The sequence below is a fragment of the Ranitomeya imitator genome, chromosome 2 (genome assembly GCF_032444005.1).
Source record: "Ranitomeya imitator isolate aRanImi1 chromosome 2, aRanImi1.pri, whole genome shotgun sequence".
NCBI classification, from domain to species: domain Eukaryota; kingdom Metazoa; phylum Chordata; class Amphibia; order Anura; family Dendrobatidae; genus Ranitomeya; species Ranitomeya imitator.
Genome location: NC_091283.1, coordinates 50,524,132 through 50,549,761, shown reverse-complemented (window position 1 = coordinate 50,549,761; position 25,630 = coordinate 50,524,132). Strand labels below are relative to the sequence as shown.

The 25,630-nt window shown below is 42.4% G+C and overlaps 1 protein-coding gene across 1 annotated transcript in view; it reads right to left on the bottom strand.

Annotated features, from left to right (window-relative positions):
* Positions 1–16,758: 16,758 nt before the first annotated feature.
* Positions 16,759–25,630, bottom strand: part of LOC138661785 (cytochrome P450 2G1-like) — a 60,046-nt gene continuing 51,174 nt past the window's right edge. The window contains exons 8-9 of the mRNA XM_069746702.1: positions 20,732–20,873; positions 16,759–17,176 (exon numbers count right to left, since the gene is read on the bottom strand). Coding sequence (XP_069602803.1) covers positions 16,989–17,176; positions 20,732–20,873 — 330 coding nt within the window. The 3' untranslated portion in view covers positions 16,759–16,988. The remainder of the gene's footprint in view (positions 17,177–20,731; positions 20,874–25,630) is intronic.

Sequence of the window (25,630 nt, the reverse complement as noted above, 5' to 3'; positions counted from 1 at the left end):
ACCATGTTGCGTTGGGGAGCCCCTGATGTGCCTAAACATTGAAACCCCCACAAGTGACACCAGTTTGGAAAGTAGACCCCTAAGGAACTTATCTAGATGTGTGGTGAGCACTTTGACCCACCAAGTGCTCCACAGAAGTTTATAATGAAGAGCCGTAAAAATAAAATATAATATTTTTTCACAAAAATGAATTTTTCGCCCCAAATTTATTATTTTTCCAAGGGTACCAGAAGAAATTGTACCGCAATAGATGATATGCAATTTGTCCAGAGTATGCTGTACCCCATACATGGGGGTAAACCACTGTTTGGGTGCATGGCAGAGCTTGGAAGGGAAGGAGGGCCGTTTGACTTTTCAATGCAAAATTGGCTGGAATTTAGATGGGACGCCATGTTGCATTTGGAGAGCCCCTGATGTGCCTAAACATTGAAACCCCCCACAAGTGACACCAGTTTGGAAAGTAGACCCCCTAAGGAACTTATCTAGATGTGTGGTGAGCACTTTGACCCACCAAGTGCTCCACAGAAGTTTATAATGTAGAACCGTAAAATTAAAAAATAATATTTTTTCACAAAAATGAAATTTTCACCCCCAATTTTTTATTTTCCCAAGGGTACCAGAAGAAATTGTACCGCAATAGGTGATATGCAATTTGTCCAGAGTATGCTGATACCCCATACATGGGGGTAAACCACTGTTTGGGTGCATGGCAGAGCTCGGAAGGGAAGGAGGGCCGTTTGACTTTTCAATGCAAAATTGGCTGGAATTGAGATGGGGTGCCATGTTGCGTTGGGGAGCCCCTGATGTGCCTAAACATTGAAACCCCCACAAGTGACACCAGTTTGGAAAGTAGACCCCTAAGGAACTTATCTAGATGTGTGGTGAGCACTTTGACCCACCAAGTGCTCCACAGAAGTTTATAATGAAGAGCCGTAAAAATAAAATTTAATATTTTTTCACAAAAATGAATTTTTCGCCCCAAATTTATTATTTTTCCAAGGGTACCAGAAGAAATTGTACCGCAATAGGTGATATGCAATTTGTCCAGAGTATGCTGATACCCCATACATGGGGGTAAACCACTGTTTGGGTGCATGGCAGAGCTTGGAAGGGAAGGAGGGCCGTTTGACTTTTCAATGCAAAATTGGCTGGAATTTAGATGGGACAATTCTGACCACTGTCCCTTTATAAGGTTTTAACTCTGGAACGCTTCAACGGATCCCAGTGATTCTGACACAGTTTTCTCGAGACATATTGTACTTCATGATAGTGATAAAATTTCTTTGATATTACCTGCATTTATTTGTGAAAAAAATGTAAATTTGGTGAAAATTTTGAAAATTTCACAATTTTCCAACTTTGAATTTTTATGCCCTTAAATCACAGAGGTATGTCACACAAAATACTTAAAGGGACTCTGTCACCTGAATTTGGAGGGAACCATCTTCAGCCATGGGGCGGGTTTTTTCGGGTGTTTGATTCACCCTTTCCTTACCCGCTGGCTGCATGCTGATTGCAATATTGGATTGAAGATCATTCTCTGTCCTCCGTAGTACATGCCTGCACAAGGCAATCTTGCCTTGCGCAGGAGTGTACTATGGAGGACAGAGAATGAACTTCAATCCAATATTGCAGCCAGCGGGTAAGGAAAGGGTGAATCAAACACCCGAAAACCCCGCCTCTATGGCTGAAGATTTTTCCCTCCAAATTCAGGTGACAGAGTCCCTTTAATAAGTAACAATTCCCACATGTCTACTTTACATCAGCACAATTTTGGAACCAATTTTTTTTTTGCCAGGGAGTTATAAGGGTTAAAAATTGACCAGCAATTTCTCATTTTTACAACACCACATTTTTTTAGGGACCACATCACATTTGAAGTCATTTGAGGGGTCTATATGACAGAAAATAACCAAGTGTGACACCATTCTAAAACCTGCACCCCTCAAGGTGCTCAAAACCACATTTAAAAAGTTTATTAACCCTTCTGATGCTTCACAGGTATTTTTGGAATGTTTTAAAAAAATGAACATTTTATTTTGTTTCACAAAAATTTACTTCAGCTCCAATTTGTTTTATTTTACCAAGGGTAACAGGAGAAAATAGACCCCGAAAGTTGTTGTACAATTTGTCCTGAGTACCCCGATACCCCATATATGGGGGTAAACCACTGTTTGGGCATATGGCAGAGCTCGGAAGGGAAGGAGCGCCATTTGACTTTTCAATGCAAAATTGGCTGGAATTGAGATGGGATGCCATGTTGCATTTGGAAAGCCACTAATGTGCCTAAACATTGAAACTGCCCACAAGTGACACCATTTTGGAATCTAGACCCCCTAAGGAACTTATCTAGATGTGTGGTGAGCACTTTTACCCACCAATTGCTTCACAGAAGTTTATAATGTAGAACCGTAAAAATAAAAAATAATATTTTTTCACAAAAATGAAATTTTCGCCACCAATTTTTTATTTTCCCAAGGTTACCAGAAGAAATTGTACCACAAACATTGTTGTGCAATTTGTCCTGAGTATGCTGATACTCCACATGGGGGGTAAACCTCTGCTTGGGTGCATGGCAGAGCTCGGAAGGGAAGGAGTGCCGTTTGACTTTTCAATGCAAAATTGGCTGGAATTGAGATGGGGCGCCATGTTGCGTTGGGGAGCCCCTGATGTGCCTAAACATTGAAACCCCCACAAGTGACACCAGTTTGGAAAGTAGACCCCTAAGGAACTTATCTAGATGTGTGGTGAGCACTTTGACCCACCAAGTGCTCCACAGAAGTTTATAATGAAGAGCCGTAAAAATAAAATATAATATTTTTTCACAAAAATGAATTTTTCGCCCCAAATTTATTATTTTTCCAAGGGTACCAGAAGAAATTGTACCGCAATAGGTGATATGCAATTTGTCCAGAGTATGCTGATACCCCATACATGGGGGTAAACCACTGTTTGGGTGCATGGCAGAGCTTGGAAGGGAAGGAGGGCCGTTTGACTTTTCAATGCAAAATTGGCTGGAATTTAGATGGGACGCCTTGTTGCATTTGGAGAGCCCCTGATGTGCCTAAACATTGAAACCCCCCACAAGTGACACCAGTTTGGAAAGTAGACCCCCTAAGGAACTTATCTAGATGTGTGGTGAGCACTTTTACCCACCAATTGCTTCACAGAAGTTTATAATGTAAAACCGTAAAAATAAAAAATAATATTTTTTCACAAAAATGAAATTTTCGCCACCAATTTTTTATTTTCCCAAGGTTACCAGAAGAAATTGTACCACAAACATTGTTGTGCAATTTGTCCTGAGTACGCTGATACTCCACATGGGGAGGTAAACCTCTGCTTGGGTGCATGGCAGAGCTCGGAAGGGAAGGAGTGCCGTTTGACTTTTCAATGCAAAATTGGCTGGAATTGAGATGGGGCGCCATGTTGCGTTGGGGAGCCCCTGATGTGCCTAAACATTGAAACCCCCACAAGTGACACCAGTTTGGAAAGTAGACCCCTAAGGAACTTATCTAGATGTGTGGTGAGCACTTTGACCCACCAACTGCTCCACAGAAGTTTATAATGAAGAGCCGTAAAAATAAAATTTAATATTTTTTCACAAAAATGAATTTGTCGCCCCAAATTTATTATTTTTCCAAGGGTACCAGAAGAAATTGTACCGCAATAGATGATATGCAATTTGTCCAGAGTATGCTGTACCCCATACATGGGGGTAAACCACTGTTTGGGTGCATGGCAGAGCTTGGAAGGGAAGGAGGGCCGTTTGACTTTTCAATGCAAAATTGGCTGGAATTTAGATGGGACGCCATGTTGCATTTGGAGAGCCCCTGATGTGCCTAAACATTGAAACCCCCCACAAGTGACACCAGTTTGGAAAGTAGACCCCCTAAGGAACTTATCTAGATGTGTGGTGAGCACTTTGACCCACCAAGTGCTCCACAGAAGTTTATAATGTAGAACCGTAAAATTAAAAAATAATATTTTTTCACAAAAATGAACTTTTCGCCCCCATTTTTTAATTTTCCCAAGGGTACCAGAAGAAATTGTACCGCAATAGGTGATATGCAATTTGTCCAGAGTATGCTGATACCCCATACATGGGGGTAAACCACTGTTTGGGTGCATGGCAGAGCTCGGAAGGGAAGGAGGGCCGTTTGACTTTTCAATGCAAAATTGGCTGGAATTGAGATGGGGTGCCATGTTGCGTTGGGGAGCCCCTGATGTGCCTAAACATTGAAACCCCCACAAGTGACACCAGTTTGGAAAGTAGACCCCTAAGGAACTTATCTAGATGTGTGGTGAGCACTTTGACCCACCAAGTGCTCCACAGAAGTTTAGAATGAAGAGCCGTAAAAATAAAATTTAATATTTTTTCACAAAAATGAATTTTTCGCCCCAAATTTATTATTTTTCCAAGGGTACCAGAAGAAATTGTACCGCAATAGGTGATATGCAATTTGTCCAGAGTATGCTGATACCCCATACATGGGGGTAAACCACTGTTTGGGTGCATGGCAGAGCTTGGAAGGGAAGGAGGGCCGTTTGACTTTTCAATGCAAAATTGGCTGGAATTTAGATGGGACAATTCTGACCACTGTCCCTTTATAAGGTTTTAACTCTGGAACGCTTCAACGGATCCCAGTGATTCTGACACAGTTTTCTCGAGACATATTGTACTTCATGATAGTGATAAAATTTCTTTGATATTACCTGCATTTATTTGTGAAAAAAATGTAAATTTGGTGAAAATTTTGAAAATTTCGCAATTTTCCAACTTTGAATTTTTATGCCCTTAAATCACAGAGGTATGTCACACAAAATACTTAAAGGGACTCTGTCACCTGAATTTGGAGGGAACAATCTTCAGCCATAGGGGCGGGTTTTTTCGGGTGTTTGATTCACCCTTTCCTTACCCGCTGGCTGCATGCTGATTGCAATATTGGATTGAAGATCATTCTCTGTCCTCCGTAGTACATGCCTGCACAAGGCAATCTTGCCTTGCGCAGGAGTGTACTATGGAGGACAGAGAATGAACTTCAATCCAATATTGCAGCCAGCGGGTAAGGAAAGGGTGAATCAAACACCCGAAAACCCCGCCTCTATGGCTGAAGATTGTTCCCTCCAAACTCAGGTGACAGAGTCCCTTTAATAAGTAACATTTCCCACATGTCTACTTTACATCAGCACAATTTTGGAACCAATTTTTTTTTTGCCAGGGAGTTATAAGGGTTAAAAATTGACCAGCAATTTCTCATTTTTACAACACCACATTTTTTTAGGGACCACATCACATTTGAAGTCATTTGAGGGGTCTATATGACAGAAAATAACCAAGTGTGACACCATTCTAAAACCTGCACCCCTCAAGGTGCTCAAAACCACATTTAAAAAGTTTATTAACCCTTCTGATGCTTCACAGGTATTTTTGGAATGTTTTAAAAAAATGAACATTTTATTTTGTTTCACAAAAATTTACTTCAGCTCCAACTTGTTTTATTTTACCAAGGGTAACAGGAGAAAATAGACCCCGAAGATTGTTGTACAATTGGTACTGAGTACCCCGATACCCCATATATGGGGGTAAACCACTGTTTGGGCATATGGCAGAGCTCGGAAGGGAAGGAGTGCCATTTGACTTTTCAATGCAAAATTGGCTGGAATTGAGATGGGATGCCATGTTGCATTTGGAAAGCCACAAATGTGCCTAAACATTGAAACTGCCCACAAGTGACACCATTTTGGAATCTAGACCCCCTAAGGAACTTATCTAGATGTGTGGTGAGCACTTTTACCCACCAATTGCTTCACAGAAGTTTATAATGTAGAACCGTAAAAATAAAAAATAATATTTTTTCACAAAAATGAAATTTTCGCCACCAATTTTTTATTTTCCCAAGGTTACCAGAAGAAATTGTACCACAAACATTGTTGTGCAATTTGTCCTGAGTACGCTGATACTCCACATGGGGGGGTAAACCTCTGCTTGGGTGCATGGCAGAGCTCGGAAGGGAAGGAGTGCCGTTTGACTTTTCAATGCAAAATTGGCTGGAATTGAGATGGGGCGCCATGTTGCGTTGGGGAGCCCCTGATGTGCCTAAACATTGAAACCCCCACAAGTGACCCCAGTTTGGAAAGTAGACCCCTAAGGAACTTATCTAGATGTGTGGTGAGCACTTTGACCCACCAAGTGCTCCACAGAAGTTTATAATGAAGAGCCGTAAAAATAAAATTTAATATTTTTTCCAATACATGAGGAGATGAATGAAAGCAGCACTCACCCGTGTTCTTCAATGATAATATAGTCCTTTATTGACCGTGGCTCAACATTCCCAGCTAGGAACAAGGCAGGTCACAACATGAGGAGGGAGCGGTGAGGGAGGGTGCAGAGACGAGACAGACGACGGCCGTTTCGCGAACAATCGCTTCAACGGGTCCAGTGAGTTGTGTTAGTGACGTCATATCCTCTTATAGGAGTTGACGCCCTACTTACCACGTATGCGTGCAATTAACAAATACTAAAAACAACATAACTCATTCTACTATCTCCACATTTTAACGGATCTAAAGGAAAACCGCCATGTCTAATTTATCGTTAAGACCCCAAGCACCTTGTGCGTCAGTTTTTAGAATCCAGTGTGCTTCGCGCTGTAATAATAATTTATTATGGTTTCCTCCTTGCTGAGGGAATTTAACTACCTCTAAGCCGGCAAAACTAAGGGTACTAGGGTCGCCACCATGCGCATCATGTATATGTTTTACCAGGCGCACACGCCTCTTCCCTGTAAGTACAGAGTTAAAGTGCTCGCGAAACCTAACAAATAGGGGTCTTATGGTTTTTCCGATATAAAAACGGTGACAAGGGCAGAAAATAACGTATACCACAAATTTACATTTACATGTTATGAAGTCTTTTACGAAATGAAAAAAAGTGCCTATTTTGAGGGGATTAGTAATATTATGGAGGTGACACATACTGCAACCACCGCACCTGAAATTACCTTGCGGGAGCGATTTTTTGATCCAGCTGCTGGTATCAGCAGACAGCCGATGCTTTACTACCAAGTCGCCCAAATTTACTGTTCGTTTATAGGCAAAACGCGGGATACAGGTGGTTAAATCGCGAAAAGCGGTATCATTTTTAATCACGTGCCAATTTTTTCGGATGGCTGCATGGATGTTATCATCAAGTGGATTATGTTTTCCTTAAAAGATCAGCTTGGGTTAAATTGGCGGCCCTTTGTTCTGCCTTTTGCAGTATGTGATTGGGATAACCTCTATTTCTGAAGCGCAATTTGAGATCCTCCAGTTGTTTTATGTAACTTTCCTCACAATTATTAATTTTTCTTAATCTTACCATCTGACTATATGGGATACCACACTTAGTGTGAGGTGGATGAGCGCTCTGAAAATGCAACACATTATTAGTCGCCGTTGTTTTTCTGTGGACACTAGTTTTGATACTGCCTTCCTCTATCTCAATTTTTACATCCAGAAATTCTAGTTGCTTATCTCCAAATACGGACGTAAATTTCATATTTTGATCGTTATTATTATTTAAGAAGCTGACAAAATCGTTAAACGTGGGTTCACCTCCATCCCACACAATGAAAACGTCATCCGCGAAACGCAGATAAAGGCGTATATGTTTTAGGTATGGATTTAGGGCTCCGGTGATGTGCTTCTCCTCAAACGCTGCAAGAAACAGGTTCGCGAAAACGCACGCCACCGGGGTACCCATCGCGGTACCAACCCTTTGACTGTACCATTTATCCAAGAATTTAAAGGTGTTATTGCACAGCACAAATTCAAGTCCTTCCAGCACAAACGAAACAAAGTCATGTTCTTTGTCTGTATTAAGAAGAATACGTTGGATAGCTTCCAAGCCTTTTTGTTGTGGTATTCTCGTATACAGATTAACAATGTCTATCGAAGTTAAGGCGAAGGTGGGTTGCCAAACAAAGTTCTTAAGCGCCAATAAGAAGTCACCTGAATCTTTGACGAACGAAGGTATTTTCAACAATAGGGGTTTCAACAACCAATCTAAAAACTGGGATAACGGCTCAGTCACTGAATTCTTCCCTGAAACTATTGGGCGTCCAGGGGGACGCTCTGCATTCTTATGAATCTTTGGGATACTGTACCAGGTAGGGAAATGTGGGAATTCAGGTATTAATTTTTCTGCTCGTTTTTTAGAAATGGTCCCCTTTTCTACATATTTTTGTAACAGTGTTCTTAGTTTTTGTTTGATCCTATTAGTCGGATTATTAGGTAAAAGCGAATATGTGCTGGAGTCATTTAGTTGGGACAAAGCCTCCTCGATGTAATACACTTTATCTAAAATAACGAGGTTACCGCCTTTATCGGCTTTTCTAATGATTACATCGTCCCACCTCTGTATTTCTTTCAGGGCTCTTTTCTCTTCAAATGACAAATTGGATTGAGGTTGTCTATATAATAATGCCTCTATATCTTTGATCACCAACTCCTGAAAAAGATCTATATTATTACCAGGTGAGATAGGAGGCATCCAGCTAGATTTTGTACCCCCTGTAAAGGGGTTTGCTGGACCATGTTTAAAAGCTATTTGCCGATCATCATGAACCTCTTTAGCGTCCTCACTTAACCCCGCTAGTAGTGTACTCATTTCAATATCCCCTTGATCCATAACAGGATATACCATAAAGCCCAAAGATCCCACTGTGGCTGGTGTATCTGTAGAGACTGAGCTGGCCTGATTATCCTTACATTTAGAAAAGTGTTTATGTAAATGTAGCTTTCTAACACCTTTAAATAAATCAATTTTGAAATCATTTAAGTCAAAAGCCTCAGGCAGACAAAAATTAACCCCTCGTGAGAGAACTTTTATTTGATCCCCTGTGAGCATTCTTTGTGATAAATTAATAACTTGGAGCGAGTCATCTGTGTGGCTATCCTCACTACGTGTCTCTAACGTCTCCAAGACACTTGTTTGCGTTTCTTCCAAGCGCTTTTTTCTTCTGCCACCTCGCCGGATTTTTTTCCTCCTAAAGGGATTGGAGTTTTAACCGCTGCTGGGAGTGGAAGTGTGGCATTAGAGGTGGAAGCCACTTCTTCTCCACCCTCCTCCGTAGCGCTGGAATCTGAGTCTGTTATCCATCCATCGCGAGACGTTTTCTGATATTTAGAAAATTTCTTAGAACGAAACCGGGAAAAAGGTTTTTTAGGCTTATTTTGATTCCATGTAAAAATCTGTCCTGAATCAAAATCCCGCTTATCTCTGAGAAATTTCTTTTTTTTCATTTCTTTCGTGTCCATCTGGACTACGATCAATTTTTTCTCTAACTTTTTCTCAAAGGATCTAAAATTATCCACACTTATGCGGGAGGAGAGTTCACATTTAGATTTTTCCAATTGTTCACAGATAAATTTATAGTCTTTCTCATTCTGAGTGGTGACTAATTGTAGAAGGTTTCGAGAGCACTCAAGATGAATTTGCTCCCATGCTTTCAAGAAGCCAGGATCCTTCTTAAACTGCGAAATCTCTTTAAATACTCTTAAACCTCTCGGGACACGATTACAATCCATATAAGACTTTAGAGACTTAATTGTCAAATAAAGGCGAATTTCTTTTTCTGCCAGATTCTGGATTTTAACTTCCAGGGACTTGGTGCTTATCAGCTCCAGTTCATCTTTGTGGTTACAATCCGTAAAAAACTCCCCTGCTCCCTCTCTGCCTGCCATAAGGCCATTAACAGCTTCATCGCCATTAGTCAAATCTTCCATTTCATCTGTCAACATAATGGATTGCGGTCTGACGGGGGCTCACCTTTTGTGCTCTGATCACCAAAAAGAGCAGTAAACATACACAGTCACAAGAGGTCAGTCGATCGGCACCGAACGAGCTTTCTCACATTCAGACCTCCACAAACTCTCCTTAGAGACCAGACGAGGTAAGCTTCTTCTGAAGACGGGGCGGTGCATGCACCGCCCCGTCTTCAGAAGAAGCTTACCTCGTCTGGTCTCTAAGGAGAATTTGTGGAGGTCTGAATGTGAGAAAGCTCGTTCGGTGCCGATCAACTGACCTCTTGTGACTGTGTTTAATATTTTTTCACAAAAATGAATTTTTCGCCCCAAATTTATTATTTTTCCAAGGGTACCAGAAGAAATTGTACCGCAATAGGTGATATGCAATTTGTCCAGAGTATGCTGATACCCCATACATGGGGGTAAACCACTGTTTGGGTGCATGGCAGAGCTTGGAAGGGAAGGAGGGACGTTTGACTTTTCAATGCAAAATTGGCTGGAATTTAGATGGGACGCCTTGTTGCATTTGGAGAGCCCCTGATGTGCCTAAACATTGAAACCCCCCACAAGTGACACCAGTTTGGAAAGTAGACCCCCTAAGGAACTTATCTAGATGTGTGGTGAGCACTTTTACCCACCAATTGCTTCACAGAAGTTTATAATGTAGAACCGTAAAAATAAAAAATAATATTTTTTCACAAAAATGAAATTTTCGCCACCAATTTTTTATTTTCCCAAGGTTACCAGAAGAAATTGTACCACAAACATTGTTGTGCAATTTGTCCTGAGTACGCTGATACTCCACATGGGGGGGTAAACCTCTGCTTGGGTGCATGGCAGAGCTCGGAAGGGAAGGAGTGTCGTTTGACTTTTCAATGCAAAATTGGCTGGAATTGAGATGGGGCGCCATGTTGCGTTGGGGAGCCCCTGATGTGCCTAAACATTGAAACCCCCACAAGTGACACCAGTTTGGAAAGTAGACCCCTAAGGAACTTATCTAGATGTGTGGTGAGCACTTTGACCCACCAAGTGCTCCACAGAAGTTTATAATGAAGAGCCGTAAAAATAAAATTTAATATTTTTTCACAAAAATGAATTTGTCGCCCCAAATTTATTATTTTTCCAAGGGTACCAGAAGAAATTGTACCGCAGTAGATGATATGCAATTTGTCCAGAGTATGCTGATACCCCATACATGGGGGTAAACCACTGTTTGGGTGCATGGCAGAGCTTGGAAGGGAAGGAGGGCCGTTTGACTTTTCAACGCAAAATTGGCTGGAATTTAGATGGGACGCCATGTTGCATTTGGAGAGCCCCTGATGTGCCTAAACATTGAAACCCCCCACAAGTGACACCAGTTTGGAAAGTAGACCCCCTAAGGAACTTATCTAGATGTGTGGTGAGCACTTTGACCCACCAAGTGCTCCACAGAAGTTTATAATGTAGAACCGTAAAAATAAAAAATAATATTTTTTCACAAAAATGAAATTTTCGCCCCCAATTTTTTATTTTCCCAAGGGTACCAGAAGAAATTGTACCGCAATAGGTGATATGCAATTTGTCCAGAGTATGCTGATACCCCATACATGGGGGTAAACCACTGTTTGGGTGCATGGCAGAGCTTGGAAGGGAAGGAGGGCCGTTTGACTTTTCAATGCAAAATTGGCTGGAATTGAGATGGGGTGCCATGTTGCGTTGGGGAGCCCCTGATGTGCCTAAACATTGAAACCCCCACAAGTGACACCAGTTTGGAAAGTAGACCCCTAAGGAACTTATCTAGATGTGTGGTGAGCACTTTGACCCACCAAGTGCTCCACAGAAGTTTATAATGTAGAGCCGTAAAAATAAAAAATAATATTTTTTCACAAAAATGAAATTTTCGCCCCCAATTTTTTATTTTCCCAAGGTTACCAGAAGAAATTGTACCACAAACATTGTTGTGCAATTTGTCCTGAGTACGCTGATACCCCACATGTGGGGGTAAACCTCTGCTTGGGTGCATGGCAGAGCTCGGAAGGGAAGGAGTGCCGTTTGACTTTTCAATGCAAAATTGGCTGGAATTGAGATGGCGTGCCATGTTGCGTTGGGGAGCCCCTGATGTGCCTAAACATTGAAACCCCCACAAGTGACACCAGTTTGGAAAGTAGACCCCCTAAGGAACTTATCTAGATGTGTGGTGAGCACTTTGACCCACCAAGTGCTCCACAGAAGTTTATAATGAAGAGCCGTGAAAATAAAATTTTATATTTTTTCACAAAAATGAATTTTTCGCCCCCAATTTATTATTTTCCCAAGGGTACCAGAAGAAATTGTACCACAATAGGTGATATGCAATTTGTCCAGAGTATGCTGATACCCCATATGTGGGGGTAAACCATTGTTTGGGTGCATGGCAGAGCCCGGAAGGGAAGGAGGGCCGTTTGACTTTTCAATGCAAAATTGGCTGGAATTAAGATGGGACGCCATGTTGCATTTGGAGAGCTCCTGATGTGCCTAAACATTGAAACCCCCCACAAGTGACACCAGTTTGGAAAGTAGACCCCCTAAGGAACTTATCTAGATGTGTGGTGAGCACTTTGACCCACCAAGTGCTCCACAGAAGTTTATAATGTAGAGCCGTAAAAATGAAATATATTATATTTTTTCACAAAAATGAATTTTTTGCCCCCAATTTTTTATTTTCCCAAGGTTACCAGAAGAATTTGTACCACAATCGTTGTTGTGCAATTTGTCCAGAGTACGCTGATACCCTATATGTGGGGGTAAACCATTGTTTGGGTGCATGGCAGAGCCCGGAAGGGAAGGAGGGCCGTTTGACTTTTCAATGCAAAATTGGCTGGAATTAAGATGGGACGCCATGTTGCATTTGGAGAGCCCCTGATGTGCATAAACATTGAAACCCCCCACAAGTGACACCATTTTGGAAAGTAGACCCCCTAATGATCTTATCTATATGTGTTGTGAGAGCTTTGAACCCCCAAGAGTTTCACTACAGTTTATGAAACAGAGCCGTGAAAATAAAAATTATTTTTTTTTCCACAAAAATTATTTTTTAGCCCCCAATTTTGTATTTTCCCAAGGGTACCAGGGGAAATTGGACCCTAAAAGTTGTTGTGCAATTTGTCCAGAGTACGCTGATACCCCATATGTGGGGAATAACCACCGTTTGGGTGCATGGCAGAGCTCGGAAGGGAAGGAGCGCCATTTGGAATGCAGACTTAGATGGAATGGTCTGCAGGCATCACATTGCGTTTGCAGAGCCCTTAATGTACCTAAACAGTAGAAACCCCCCGACAAGTGACTCCATATTGGAAACTAGACCCCCCACAGAACTTATCTAGATGTGTTGTGAGAACTTTGAACCCCCAAGTGTTTCACTACAGTTAATAATGCAGAGTCTAGAAAATAAAAAATAATTTTTTCCTACAAAAATGGTTTTTTAGCCCCCACATTTTTATTTTCCCAAGGGTAACAAGAGAAATTGGACCCCAGAAGTTGTTGTCCAATTTGTCTTGGGTACGCTGATACCCCATATGTGGGGGGAACCACCGTTTGGGCGCATGGCAGAGCTCGGAAGGGAAGGAGCGCCATTTGGAATGCAGACTTAGATGGATTTGTCTGCAGGCGTCACGTTGCATTTGCAGAGCCCCTGATGTACCTAAACAGTAGAAACCCCCACAAGTGACCCCATATTGGAACCTAGACCCCCCAAGGAACTTATCTAGATGTGTTATGAGAACTTTGAAACCCCAAGTATTTCACTACAGTTTATAACGCAGAGCCGTGAAAATAAAAAATCATTCTTTTCCTACAAAATGTTTTTTTAGCCCCTCAAATTTTTATTTTCCCAAGGGAAACAAAAGAAATTGGACCCCAGAAGTTGTTGTCCTAAGTACGCTCATAGCCCATATGTTGGGGTAAACCCCTGTTTGGGCGCACGGGAGAGCTCGGAAGGGAAGGAGCACTGTTTTACTTTTCCAACGCAGAATTGGCTGGAATTGAGATAGGACGCCATGTCGCAATTGGAGAGCCCCTGATGTGCCTAAACAGTGGAAACCCCCAATTCTAACTGAAAGCCTAACCCAAACACACCCCTAACCCAAATCCTAACCACACCCCTAACCCCAACTCCAACACACCACTAACCCTAATCCCTACCATAACCCTAACCACACCCGCAGTTTGGGGGAGATTAGATCCGGTATTGTACAGTGTGGAGGAGATCAGATCATGTATTGTACAGTGTGGGGGAGATCAGATCCTGTATTGTACAGTGTGGGGAAGGTCAGATCCTGTATTGTACAGTGTGGAGGAGATCAAATCCTGTATTGTACAGTATAGAGGAGATCAGATTCTGTATTGTACAGTGTGGAGGAGATCAGAACCTGTATTGTACGGTGTGGGAGAGATCAGATTCTGTATTGTACAGTGTGGGGAGATCAGATCGTGTATTGTACAGTGTGGGGAAGGTCAGATCCTGTATTGTACAGTGTGGAGGAGATCAGATCCTGTATTGTACAGTGTGGGGGAAATCAGATCGTGTATTGTACAGTGTGGGGAAGGTCAGATCCTGTATTGTACAGTGAGGAAGAGATCAGATCCTGTATTGTACAGTGTAGAGGAGATCAGATCCTGTATTGTACAGTGTGGGGAAGGTCAGATCCTGTATTGTACAGTGAGGAAGAGATCAGATCCTGTATTGTACAGTGTAGAGGAGATCAGATCCTGTATTGTACAGTGTGGGGGAGATCAGATCCTGTATTGTACAGTATGGGGGAGATCAGATTCTGTATTGTACAGTGTGGGGGAGATGAGATCCCATATTGTAAAGTGTGGTGGAGATCAGATCCTGTATTGTACAGTATGGGGGAGATCAGATCCCGTATTGTACAGTGTGGGGGAGATCAGATCCTGTATTTTACGGTGTGGGGGAGATCAGATCCCGTATCGTACAGTATGGGAGATCAGATCCCGTATTGTACAGTGTGGGGGAGATCAAATCCTGTTTTGTACAGTGTGGAGGAGATCAGATCCTGTATTGTACAGTGTGGAAGAGATCAGATCCCATATTGTACAGTGTGGGGGAGATCAGATCCTGTACTGTACAGTGGCGAGGAGATCGCATCCTGTATTGTACAGTGTGGGGGAGATCAGATCCCATATTGTACAGTGTGGGGGAGATCAGATCCCTTATTGTACAGTGTGGGGGAGGACAGATCCTGTATTGTTCAGTGTGAAGGAGATCATATCTTGTATTGTACAGTGTGGGGGAGATCAGATCCTGTATTGCACAGTGTGGGAGAGATCAGATCCTGTATTGTACAGTGTGAGGGAGATCAGATCCTGTATTGTACAGTGTGGTGGAGATCAGATCCTGTATTGTACAGTGTGGAGGAGATCAGATCCTGTATTGTATAGTGTGGGGGAGATCAGATCCTGTATTGTACAGTGTTGGGGAGATCAGATCCCATATTCTACAGTGTGGGGGAGATCAGATCCCATATTGTACAGTGTGGGGGAGATCAGATCCTGTATTGTACAGTGTGGTGGAGATCAGATCCTGTATTGTATAGTGTGGGGGAGATCAGATCCTGTATTGTACAGTGTTGGGGAGATCAGATCCCATATTGTACAGTGTGGGGTAGATCAGATCCTGTATTGTATAGTGTGGGGGAGGACAGATCCTGTATTGTTCAGTGTGAAGGAGATCATATCTTGTATTGTACAGTGTGGGGGAGATCAGATCCTGTATTGTACAGTGTGGGGGCGATCAGATCCGTATTGCACAGTGTGGGGAGATCAGATCCTGTATTGTACAGTGTGGAGGAGATCAGATCCCGTATTGTACAGTGTGGAGGAGATCGGATCCTGTATTGTACAGTGTGGGGGAGATCAGATCCTGTATTGTACAGTGTGGGGGCGATCAGATCCGTATTGCACAGTGTGGGGAGATCAGATCCTGTATTGTATAGTGTGGGGGAGATCAGATCCTGTATTGTACAGTGTGGAGGAGATCAGATCCTGTATTGTACAGTGTTGGGGAGATCAGATCCCATATTGTACAGTGTGGGGGAGATCAGATCCTGTATTGTACAGTGTGGAGGAGATCAGATCCGTATTGCACAGTGTGGGGAGATCACATCCTGTATTGTACAGTGTTGGGGAGATCAGATCCCATATTGCACAGTGTGGGGTAGATCAGATCCTGTATTGTATAGTGTGGGGGAGATCAGATCCTGTATTGTACAGTGTGGAGGAGATCAGATCCCGCATTGTACAGTGTGGAGGAGATCGGATCCTGTATTGTACAGTGTGGAGGAGATCAGATCCCGTATTGTACAGTGTGGAGGAGATCAGATCCCATATTGTACAGTGTGGAGGAGATCAGATCCTGTATTGTACAGTGTGGGGGAGATCAGATCCTGTATTGTACAGTGTGGGGACGATCAGATCCGTATTGTACAGTGTGGAGGAGATCAGATCCCGTATTGTACAGTGTGGAGGAGATCAGATCCTGTATTGTACAGTGTGGAGGAGATCAGATCCGTATTGTACAGTGTGGAGGAGATCAGATCCGTATTGTACAGTGTGGAGGAGATCAGATCCCGTATTGTACAGTGTGGAGGAGATCAGATCCGTATTGTACAGTGTGGAGGAGATCAGATCCCGTATTGTACAGTGTGGGGGAGATCAGATCCTGTATTGTACAGTGTGGGGGCAATCAGATCCGTATTGTACAGTGTGGGGAGATCAGATCCTGTATTGTGAAGTGCGGAGATCAGACACTATGTTAGGTTATGACACATGGGAATGTGGTAGATCACAAATGTGCCTATGTCCATAATGATGTTCAGGGCCTTCTTCTGTCAGCAGTAGCATGCTGTTCTTTTTTATTGCCAAACTGGTGGAAATGAATGGAAACTAGATGGGCCCCGATTAGAGTAAATTGAGTCTCCCATACGACAGATATGACACAGCATCACAGCTTTTATTGTGAATGTTTAGCATCACACCATGATACAAATGTGAACAGAGCATTTCCTAGTCTTTTATACCGCTGAAGAGAAACATCACCAAACATGTTATAATTTTTAAAGAAAATCTAATTGAAAATTAGAAATTGCTTATAACAGCAAAGTTCTACTGATTTCACAAAATCTAGATTTTGAATGATCTTAGTGATGGTTTCTGCTTTCATTTCATGCCACGCGAGGAATAAATGACAGGTGGTAATCCATGGGAACATTTGAAAATCCAGTCATTTGGGGAGCAATATCACTTTCTGTGAAATGCGTCTTTGATGTTAATGTGAAATTCTGGAGAATGGTGGTAAGAAAAAGAAACAGTTCCATGCGGGCAAGACCTTCTCCCAAACAAATCCTCTTTCCTGAAATACAGAGAATATTTGTGAATTATGATTCAGTGTCCAAGCATCATGCACCATTGATAGATTTTGTGCTTGTTTGTTAAGGCCTCCAACTAGGCTCAAAAACAGTAAAGTCTCCAAGAATCCTGAGGCCCCAGAGGATAATCCTTAAAAGGTTAGCTCTTTGTCCCATAGTATGAAAAATCACAACAATAGGAAGACAAGGTAAATTTTTGGCCATATCTGGCCTTTCTCGAGCCTCAAAATATTGCAATTTAAGAAGTTTTCTAAGCTTAAGATATTGATGACCTGAGTTTAGATCATCAATATCAGATCGGTTGGAGTCTAATACTCAACACCACCACCAATCATCTGGATTGGTCATGAAAATCTTTTAAGAAAAAATGCACTAAAAAGCAGAAGCAAGCAAACACAATATTTTTACATATAAAAAAGAAAATCTGAAATCAGTGAAATCAGTAGCAGATAGTGTGCTTGCTTGTCACAAGCAACAATACTGAGATGTTGCTTTTCTTGTAAAATCATTTTAGGTAGAAGTAGTTGTTTTTTTTTTTTAACACAAAAGAAAATTGACCCAAGATCCAGACATTTAACTGCAACAGTCTACCTCACAAAGTGTACAGGTCACAAACAATGTTCTTTGTTAATACTTATTCTGCTAGTAAAATGTTACATCCACACCAATACAGCACTGTTTTTCGGTTGTGTATCCAGCAATCAGTTCTTATTTTGTAATTTTAAGGAAAGGTGTTAAATTTTGTTGGAAAAAATGAAAAAATAAATGTTGACATTTAACTTCTCATGTCTAATTTTCTGGTCCAATTTGACAGCCGTATACTCCACAACAATACTGTGACTGTTGCCACATTTTGCTTTCTGTTCATGTCCCTATGTACCTTATTTCTTGTTGCATCCTTTTTGGCAATGGCTGAATAATTGGGATTTGCAAAAGTTAATTTTAATGTTGTACTAAATGTATAGTAAATGAAAAAGTGGCAATCTCAATGGATGGATGGTGTGGAAGAAAAGACAAAAAAAGTACCGTAGTTGCACCATCATCACCACTGGCACCACTGGAATTCTTGTGATTTGTGGCATGTTTATTCACTTCGAATCAATTTTTTTTGTAAAAATTTCTAGACTCGGAATAATTAATATTTCTAAAGATTCGACCATCTCTACCATCCAACCATCTTAAATTGATAAAATTGTGTTACACTTTGAATGTTTTCCAATTTTATTTTACTCAGAAGCGTTTCACGTTACGAGGTGTAGTAGTAACCCAAGTCATACACCAAATTTTTTCGATTCATGGACAGAGGTGCTGACAGCCTGGTGCCTGTATGGACTGCAATACCAACTCATTTGGAAAATTATTCAACATTGGCTTTATTCTAGTGAAACAGCTAGAAAAGTTGAATTATTCAATGCAAGCCTCATTTCTGGAAAAAGGTAGCACTCAGCAACCTTTTCCCATTTTTGAGTTTTTGTAATGTCAGCATAAAAGTGGATGGGCTTTAGCAGGAGAAGACAGCTCTTCTTATGGCTCCACTAATTACTCTAGAAAATGGCATAAATTGTAATACAAATCTATATCTGCTCAAAGTAGACATACAGTATATTTACTTTTCTGGTGCACGTACAGGCAAAAAGATTCAGCAAATTTACTGGTAACACATTTGCTGCATTTTACTTAGATGTACTCTTTTGTAAATCCCCACATACATAATAGTAGTTGGCCAAATGATGGTTCAGTTTGGCTGATAGTTATATCTCCTAAGGCTTGCAATACTCATTAGATGCCTGTTGGCTGAATGATGTTACGGCTGATCATTTGGCAAACAGACATCTCAGTCAAGTCTCCTTCATACAGGAGCTCTTCTTTGTTCTCTATGAGATTGGCAGTCCAAAATTGGACATGTGCGATTAACGTCTTTACCTACACATTAGAACATATATTGAACTGTTGGCCAAACCCGTTGATATCGGCGGGTGCACCTCACATTATTTGAATGTGTATGGGGGCCTTAATTCTTCCAGTGCTCATTTATTTCTTTGAAAGAATACGGTGGTGGTGGCTCATCTCATAGATGGATTACTTGTTTTCATATCACAATCAGAAATCTTGCAATTTTTCTATTGGCCCCGGGATTATTTTAGACTCTGTTCTTTCACTAAGGCTTTTCAGAAGTCTCATTGCCATTGTCTGCAAGATTACAATTAAAAATAACACCTCTATTCATAGCTGATAACATGAGCTAACAATCACAATAAGTGATGTCATAGCTGACCCTGTATTCCCCTTCATTTGTAAAATATAGGACCTGAAAAAAATATTGCCAACATTTAAAGAAAAAAAACATTAATCACAAAAAATCTGATTTAAACAATTTTCTGATGATATATTCACTATTAGATCAGGGTCCACTTGCGTGTGTAATCTGAGAAACTCATGCGAGTCTCTCGCATCAATACCCGCCACTGCCTCCGGCACTCAGGACCGGAGTGTGCGGCTGCATGTATTTCTATGCAGCTGAACGCTTCCGTACCGAGTGCCGGCAGCAGCGCCGGGTATTGATGCGAGAGACTCATGCGAGTTCTTCGCATTACACACGCAAGTGTGACCCCGGCCTAAGAAAAAAAAATATTCCCGAACCTGAGACATGGGAAGTGAACGGATAGCAAGGCCATTGTTTGGACATTTTGAAAAACAGTAAAAAATTGAGAGTTGACTAGAATAATTTCTGAATAGACATTCAGTTTGATGTGCCCTCATTAAACCATGTGCAAATAAGACTTTTAAAAGAAGGACACTTTTCTAGCATGTTTCCAACCTATTCTAGGTTCACGGTCAAGTTTTAATTTTTTTTATGGTTATATTGAGAGCACAACAAATTTGACTTTTTATGCAATACTAATGGTGGAGAACGCTTCTTTTTCTACAGTTAATATGCACTAACCTAAGAAAATATTTGAATTACTTTATCTATATATGCTGATTTATAAAACAATTAATGTCATATATTCTGTTAATACAGTATTCTCTAGGTTAAGTTCCATACTCTACAGATTCATGACCATGCTTGTCCACTGTCATAATGATCCCTCTGCAACAAGTTAAGGGTCCTGTCTGGGCAAAAAATACCATCGCCCATAGCGATCCAATGAGTGCAGTTTGTGTAGGATCAAGAATGTGAAAATTCACCGTTCAACCAGACGTCAGACCGGCTGAATGGGTCAAGTGACTTTGATCAGAGCATTTTTGACTGCTCTGATGGTGACGTCTCCGCTTTCTGTCCCTGCACAGTTATCATCTATGATCTATAGCTGAAACTTTCAAGTATTCACTTCCCATAAACGTTTTTGGTTCCAATGCCAACAAAAGAATAAATGATTAAATAAATGTGAAATGTGAAATCAATAACTCAATTTTTTGTATGCGGTAAGAGGCGTGACAAAATCGGCTGTGGTTAATAGATGATGGTCCAGATTGAGGAACCTCCATTTAGTAAGGGACGTTTACACGCTGTAGACCCTAGGCAATTTTTCTTTTACCTGTGGAGAATGGCATAAACGCATCACTTTTCTTAAAGCATCCAGACTCATCAAGAAAGTGACCAGGATTGAATTTTTCTGGGTTGGTGAACTGGCTGGAGTCTCGCAAAACGGTACACAGCAGAGGATAAACTTCCGTGCCCTGCATCCAAGAATAAAGTAAAAAATAAAAATATCATTAATAATGATAAGTGAGCACTAACATGTTCGGGTGCTTGTTGCTCGGGTCAAGCAGATTGGAATACTCGGGTACTGGGACAGAACAACGATCCCAATGTAAGTCTCTGAGAGACCCGAGTATTTTTACCGCGATCCCCCTGGGGGTCCTTTTAAGGTCTAAAAACATCTGAAGATTATGGAAACACAGCTCAAATGACACAGGGACATCATGGGGATCACCCCTGGAAGCATTCCTGACTACTAGTTCACAGCTGTAAACCTTTTTTTCCAAGATTCATGCCATTTTTCCCGTTGCAACAAAAAACACACAAAAACTAAACCAAAAAGGATTTTGCTGGGAAATATGTTAAGGTACATCCTTTGCAGGTTTGTAAGGCCAAATTATTAACTCCAGACCGAAATATTCCTCCCCCACTTGGGCTTAGTTCAGACGCAGCGTTTTTGAAGTGTTTTTCAAATTTAACGTTGCTTTCAACTAGGGTTGAGCGACTTTTATTTTTATAGGGTCGAGTCGGGTTTCACGAAACCTGACTTTCTCAAAAGTCGGGTCGAGTGAAATCGGCCGATCCTATAGAAAAGTCGGGGTCGGGGTCGGCCGAAACACGAAACCCAATGCAGTGCAATGGGATACTAATGGTTCCCAGGGGCTTAAGGAGAGGAAACTCTCCTACAGGCCGTGGGATCCATATTAATGTGTAAAATAAAGAATAAAAATAAAAAATAGGGATATACTCACCCTCGGACGCGCCCTGGTTCTAGCCGGCAGCCTTCCTTCCTAAGAATGAGCAAGTGAAGGACCTTCGATGATGTCGCGGCTTGTGATTGGTCGCGTGACCGCTCATGTGACCGCTCACGCGACCAATCACAAACCGCGACGTCACCGCAGGTCCTTCACTCGCTCATTCTTAGGAGGGGAGACTGCCGGTTAGAACCAGGGCGCGTCCGAGGGTGAGTATATCAATATTTTTTATTTTTATTCTTTAAAATAGGGATATACTCACCCTCGGACGCGCCCTGGTTCTAACCGGCAGCCTTCCTTCCTAAGAATGAGCAAGTGGAGGACCTTCGATGACGTCACGGCTTGTGATTGGTCGCGTGACCGCTCATGTGACCGCTCACGCGACCAATCACAAGCCGCGATGTCACCGCAGGTCCTTCACTCGCTCATTCTTAGGAGGGGAGACTGCCGGTTAGAACCAGGGCGCGTCCGAGGGTGAGTATATCAATATTTTTTATTTTTATTCTTTATTTTACACATATATATGGATCCCGATACCGATTCCCGATATCGCAAAAATATCAGAACTCGGTATCGGAATTCCGATAACCGATAAGAAGATTGCCGACCTCATGGCCGACCCCACACAGGGATCGGGTCGGGTTTCATGAAACCCGACTTTGCCAAAAGTCGGCGACTTCTGAAAATGACCGATCCATTTCGCTCAACCCTACTTTCAACCACTACAAATGCATTCACTGGGAAGTGTCATTGTAACATTGAACACCCCTAACTGGCCATGTGGTGTGTGACACATAAGCAGACCCATCTTGTTTCATGTATGATGGAGCATGGAGAGACTCTTAAAGTCACAGAGCCTATTTTTACTGGTGCCTCAGGCGGCATTAATCTTCTTAAAGGGCCATTATTAAACAGTAGGTCTCCTAAACTGTTGCAGCATATGCTGTGAGTGGATGGGCTGCCAAAAATTATGATGCACCACAATACCCCTTTTATAAGATGTCCAGGGGGGACTCCTGAAAAAGTGTTGCATTGAATTCAAGGCCTGCCCTGCTACCAATTCATATGCACCCCAATAAGCCTTTGAACCCACATACTAGATGGGCCCAGGAAAATCCACTTCACAATATGCATTTTGTCCTCCGTAGGCCTTTGTTTTACACATTGGCAGCAAGGCCAGCCCTGCTGCATAATCATATGCACCACATTACGCCTTGAAACCCACATACCGGATGGGCCCATGAAAATCCACTTCACAATATGCATTTTGTACTCCGTACTCCTTGTTTTTACACATTGGCAGGAAGGCCAGCCCTGCTGCATAGTCAGTCATATGCACCCCATTACACCTTGGAACCAACATACTAGATGGGCCCAGGAAAATCCACTTCACAATATGCATTTTGTACTCTCTACTCCTCTGTTTTACACATTGGCAGCAAGGTCAGCCCTACTGCACAGTCATATGCACCCCATTATGCCTTTTAACCCACATACTGGATGGGCCCATGAAAATCCACTTCACAATATGCATTTTGTACTCCCGTACTCCTTTTGTTTACAAAGTGACAGCAATGTCTGCCCTGCTGCATAGTCATATGCACCCCATTATGCCTTGGAACCCACATACTGGATGGGCCCAGGAAAATTCAATTGTATTTTTTAATGGTATGATGGTTCCCTCTTTGCAGAATTACTTACAGGAGAATTTGGCAATTTTAGTTGCCAGGTTTTTAACACTTAGGTTCAGATATGCTTTAAAGAAGGCTAATACTCGCAATACAACACAATTTTATTGCAAAGTACAAAATTCAAGGAATAGTATGATTGAATAGTGTGAGTGTGTACACTTTTGTATATGTTAACATACCTAGGTTAAGTACATATAAGGATTAAATACATATAATGATTAAGTATATATAAAGATTAACTACAGACAGTATACTTACATAATCACCAAGAGGCTTTTAAACATCATCTGTCTGGAATATCAGAGAAGCAACACCAAGACGAGAACCCCTGGGAGATTACCTACACTGCCTGGGTGTCCCCAATTATGCAGGTATGAGCACACTGTACATGTACAGGTACCCCAGTTTTTGCATCTGTCTTAGTCATGTTGCTCTGGTCTTATATAGTGATTTACACTATGTATTAACCCTAGCTTCAACCAGCCCTTCAAGTTGCCAGCTTTCAATGTCGTATGAAACTGAGATCATGGAGTCATCAGACGAGGGGCCATGAACCCCTAGAATATAAAAGCCACAAGGATTTAGATCAAACCACTGCAGGCAGAGTTTCAGTAAACCTAAATGTTTTACAATGGAAAACAGCAAGCTTAGAATAGAGGATTAGAATTGTGTTACACCCGGTCCGGTTCCTGTACCTTCGCGGGGTCCCTGTCAGGACTCCCACTCTGTGCTGGCTCTACGCTGTTCAGACTGGACCTCTGCTTCTCCTCCCTCCTCTGCTTCCTGACGTGCAGCCAGCAGGTCCTCGCTGAGTGCTTAGGTCGCTTGCGCTCGCTCTGACCAATGGCTTGTGAATGATTGCTATTTCTAGACCCTCCACCATAGGGAGGGTGCCGGAGCAACAAGTATCCTCAGTTCCTGCTAGCATGTGCTTCTGTTCTGAAATCTCTGTCAGTGCTTCGCTTACACTGTTTGTCTCCACAGACTATCTGCTACCCGTTACTTGGCTTTTCTGGATGATCTCCAACCTGCTTACTCCAATTCTATCTTGTCCCGCCATTCTGTCACCTGAACCTCAGGATAACGTAGGTACCACTGGAACCAGCTTCTACCCGCACCCCCGTTATCCACCGATTAGCTTTAGGTCACCCGCTAACCCTGTTGATCCATCTGTCTCGCTGGGTCAGCTACCACGAGTCTGGGGTCTATCGACCGATTAGCTTTAGGTCACCCGCTAACCCTGTTGATCCATCTGTCTCGCTGGGTCAGCCACCACGAGTCCGGGGTCTAACTGGAGGTAGCACCCATGTCCCCCAGGTATCCCATTCCAACCCTGTTCGAGGGGTCTTACTATGGGTGTCTGGGGCTCACATAGTTACGCCCCCTTCGGAGCACCTGGACTGTGGTCCAGAAGTTCCACGTTCAATTACAATAAAAACAAATGTGAACTTTACCACCTGTACCTCCATTTCCATTCGTTACAGATAGCTCCAGCTATGGAACCTGCTGGATCCCAGACACCACCAGCCGTGGAGCTATGTCAGGAGGTTACCCGTGTGAGGAGTAAACAGGGCAAGCTCACGATTTTTCTGCACAACTGGTGTACTCACATGGAAACCCTGGTCTCTTCCCCTGCACCCGACTCTGCCACTGGCATCCAGGTATCTAGCTGCACAGCAAGTAGAGGTCCTCGCTTGGCGGCTCCCACCCACTTCTGTGGTGACCACGTTCAGTGTCAGGGGTTCATTAAGCAGTGCACGCTGCACTTTGAACTCCTGGGGTATATGTTTGCTTCTGATTGGGCCAAGGTGGGCTTCATCATATCTCACCTTGACGGAGAGGCTCTCGCCTGGCTGAATCCGCTGTGGGAGAGAATGGACCCCCTGGTTACTAATCTTCAGTCTTTTCTGGAGGCATTCCGCAGGACCTTTAAAGAACCTGGTCGTGCTACGTCAACAGCTTCGGCTCTTCTTCGACTATGCAAGGAGGCTTTTACTGTGGCTCAGTATGCAGTGCGGTTCCGTGCCCTCTCATCTGAATTATCCTGGAACAATGAGGCCTTGGTGGCTATCTTCTGGGTATGTTTTTCAGGAAGAATTAAGGATAAGCTCGCGGGACGTGACTACAACACTGGATGACCTATATTCCCTACCTACGGTTTCAACAACGGTCCAAGGAGATTGAATGTGAAAAAGGTTCCTACCATCCCGTTGCTAGTACTTCAAAATCAGTGATTTCCCTGAGTTTATTCTCCTTACACGTGGCTATGGAAGTAGATCGGGTTAGCTT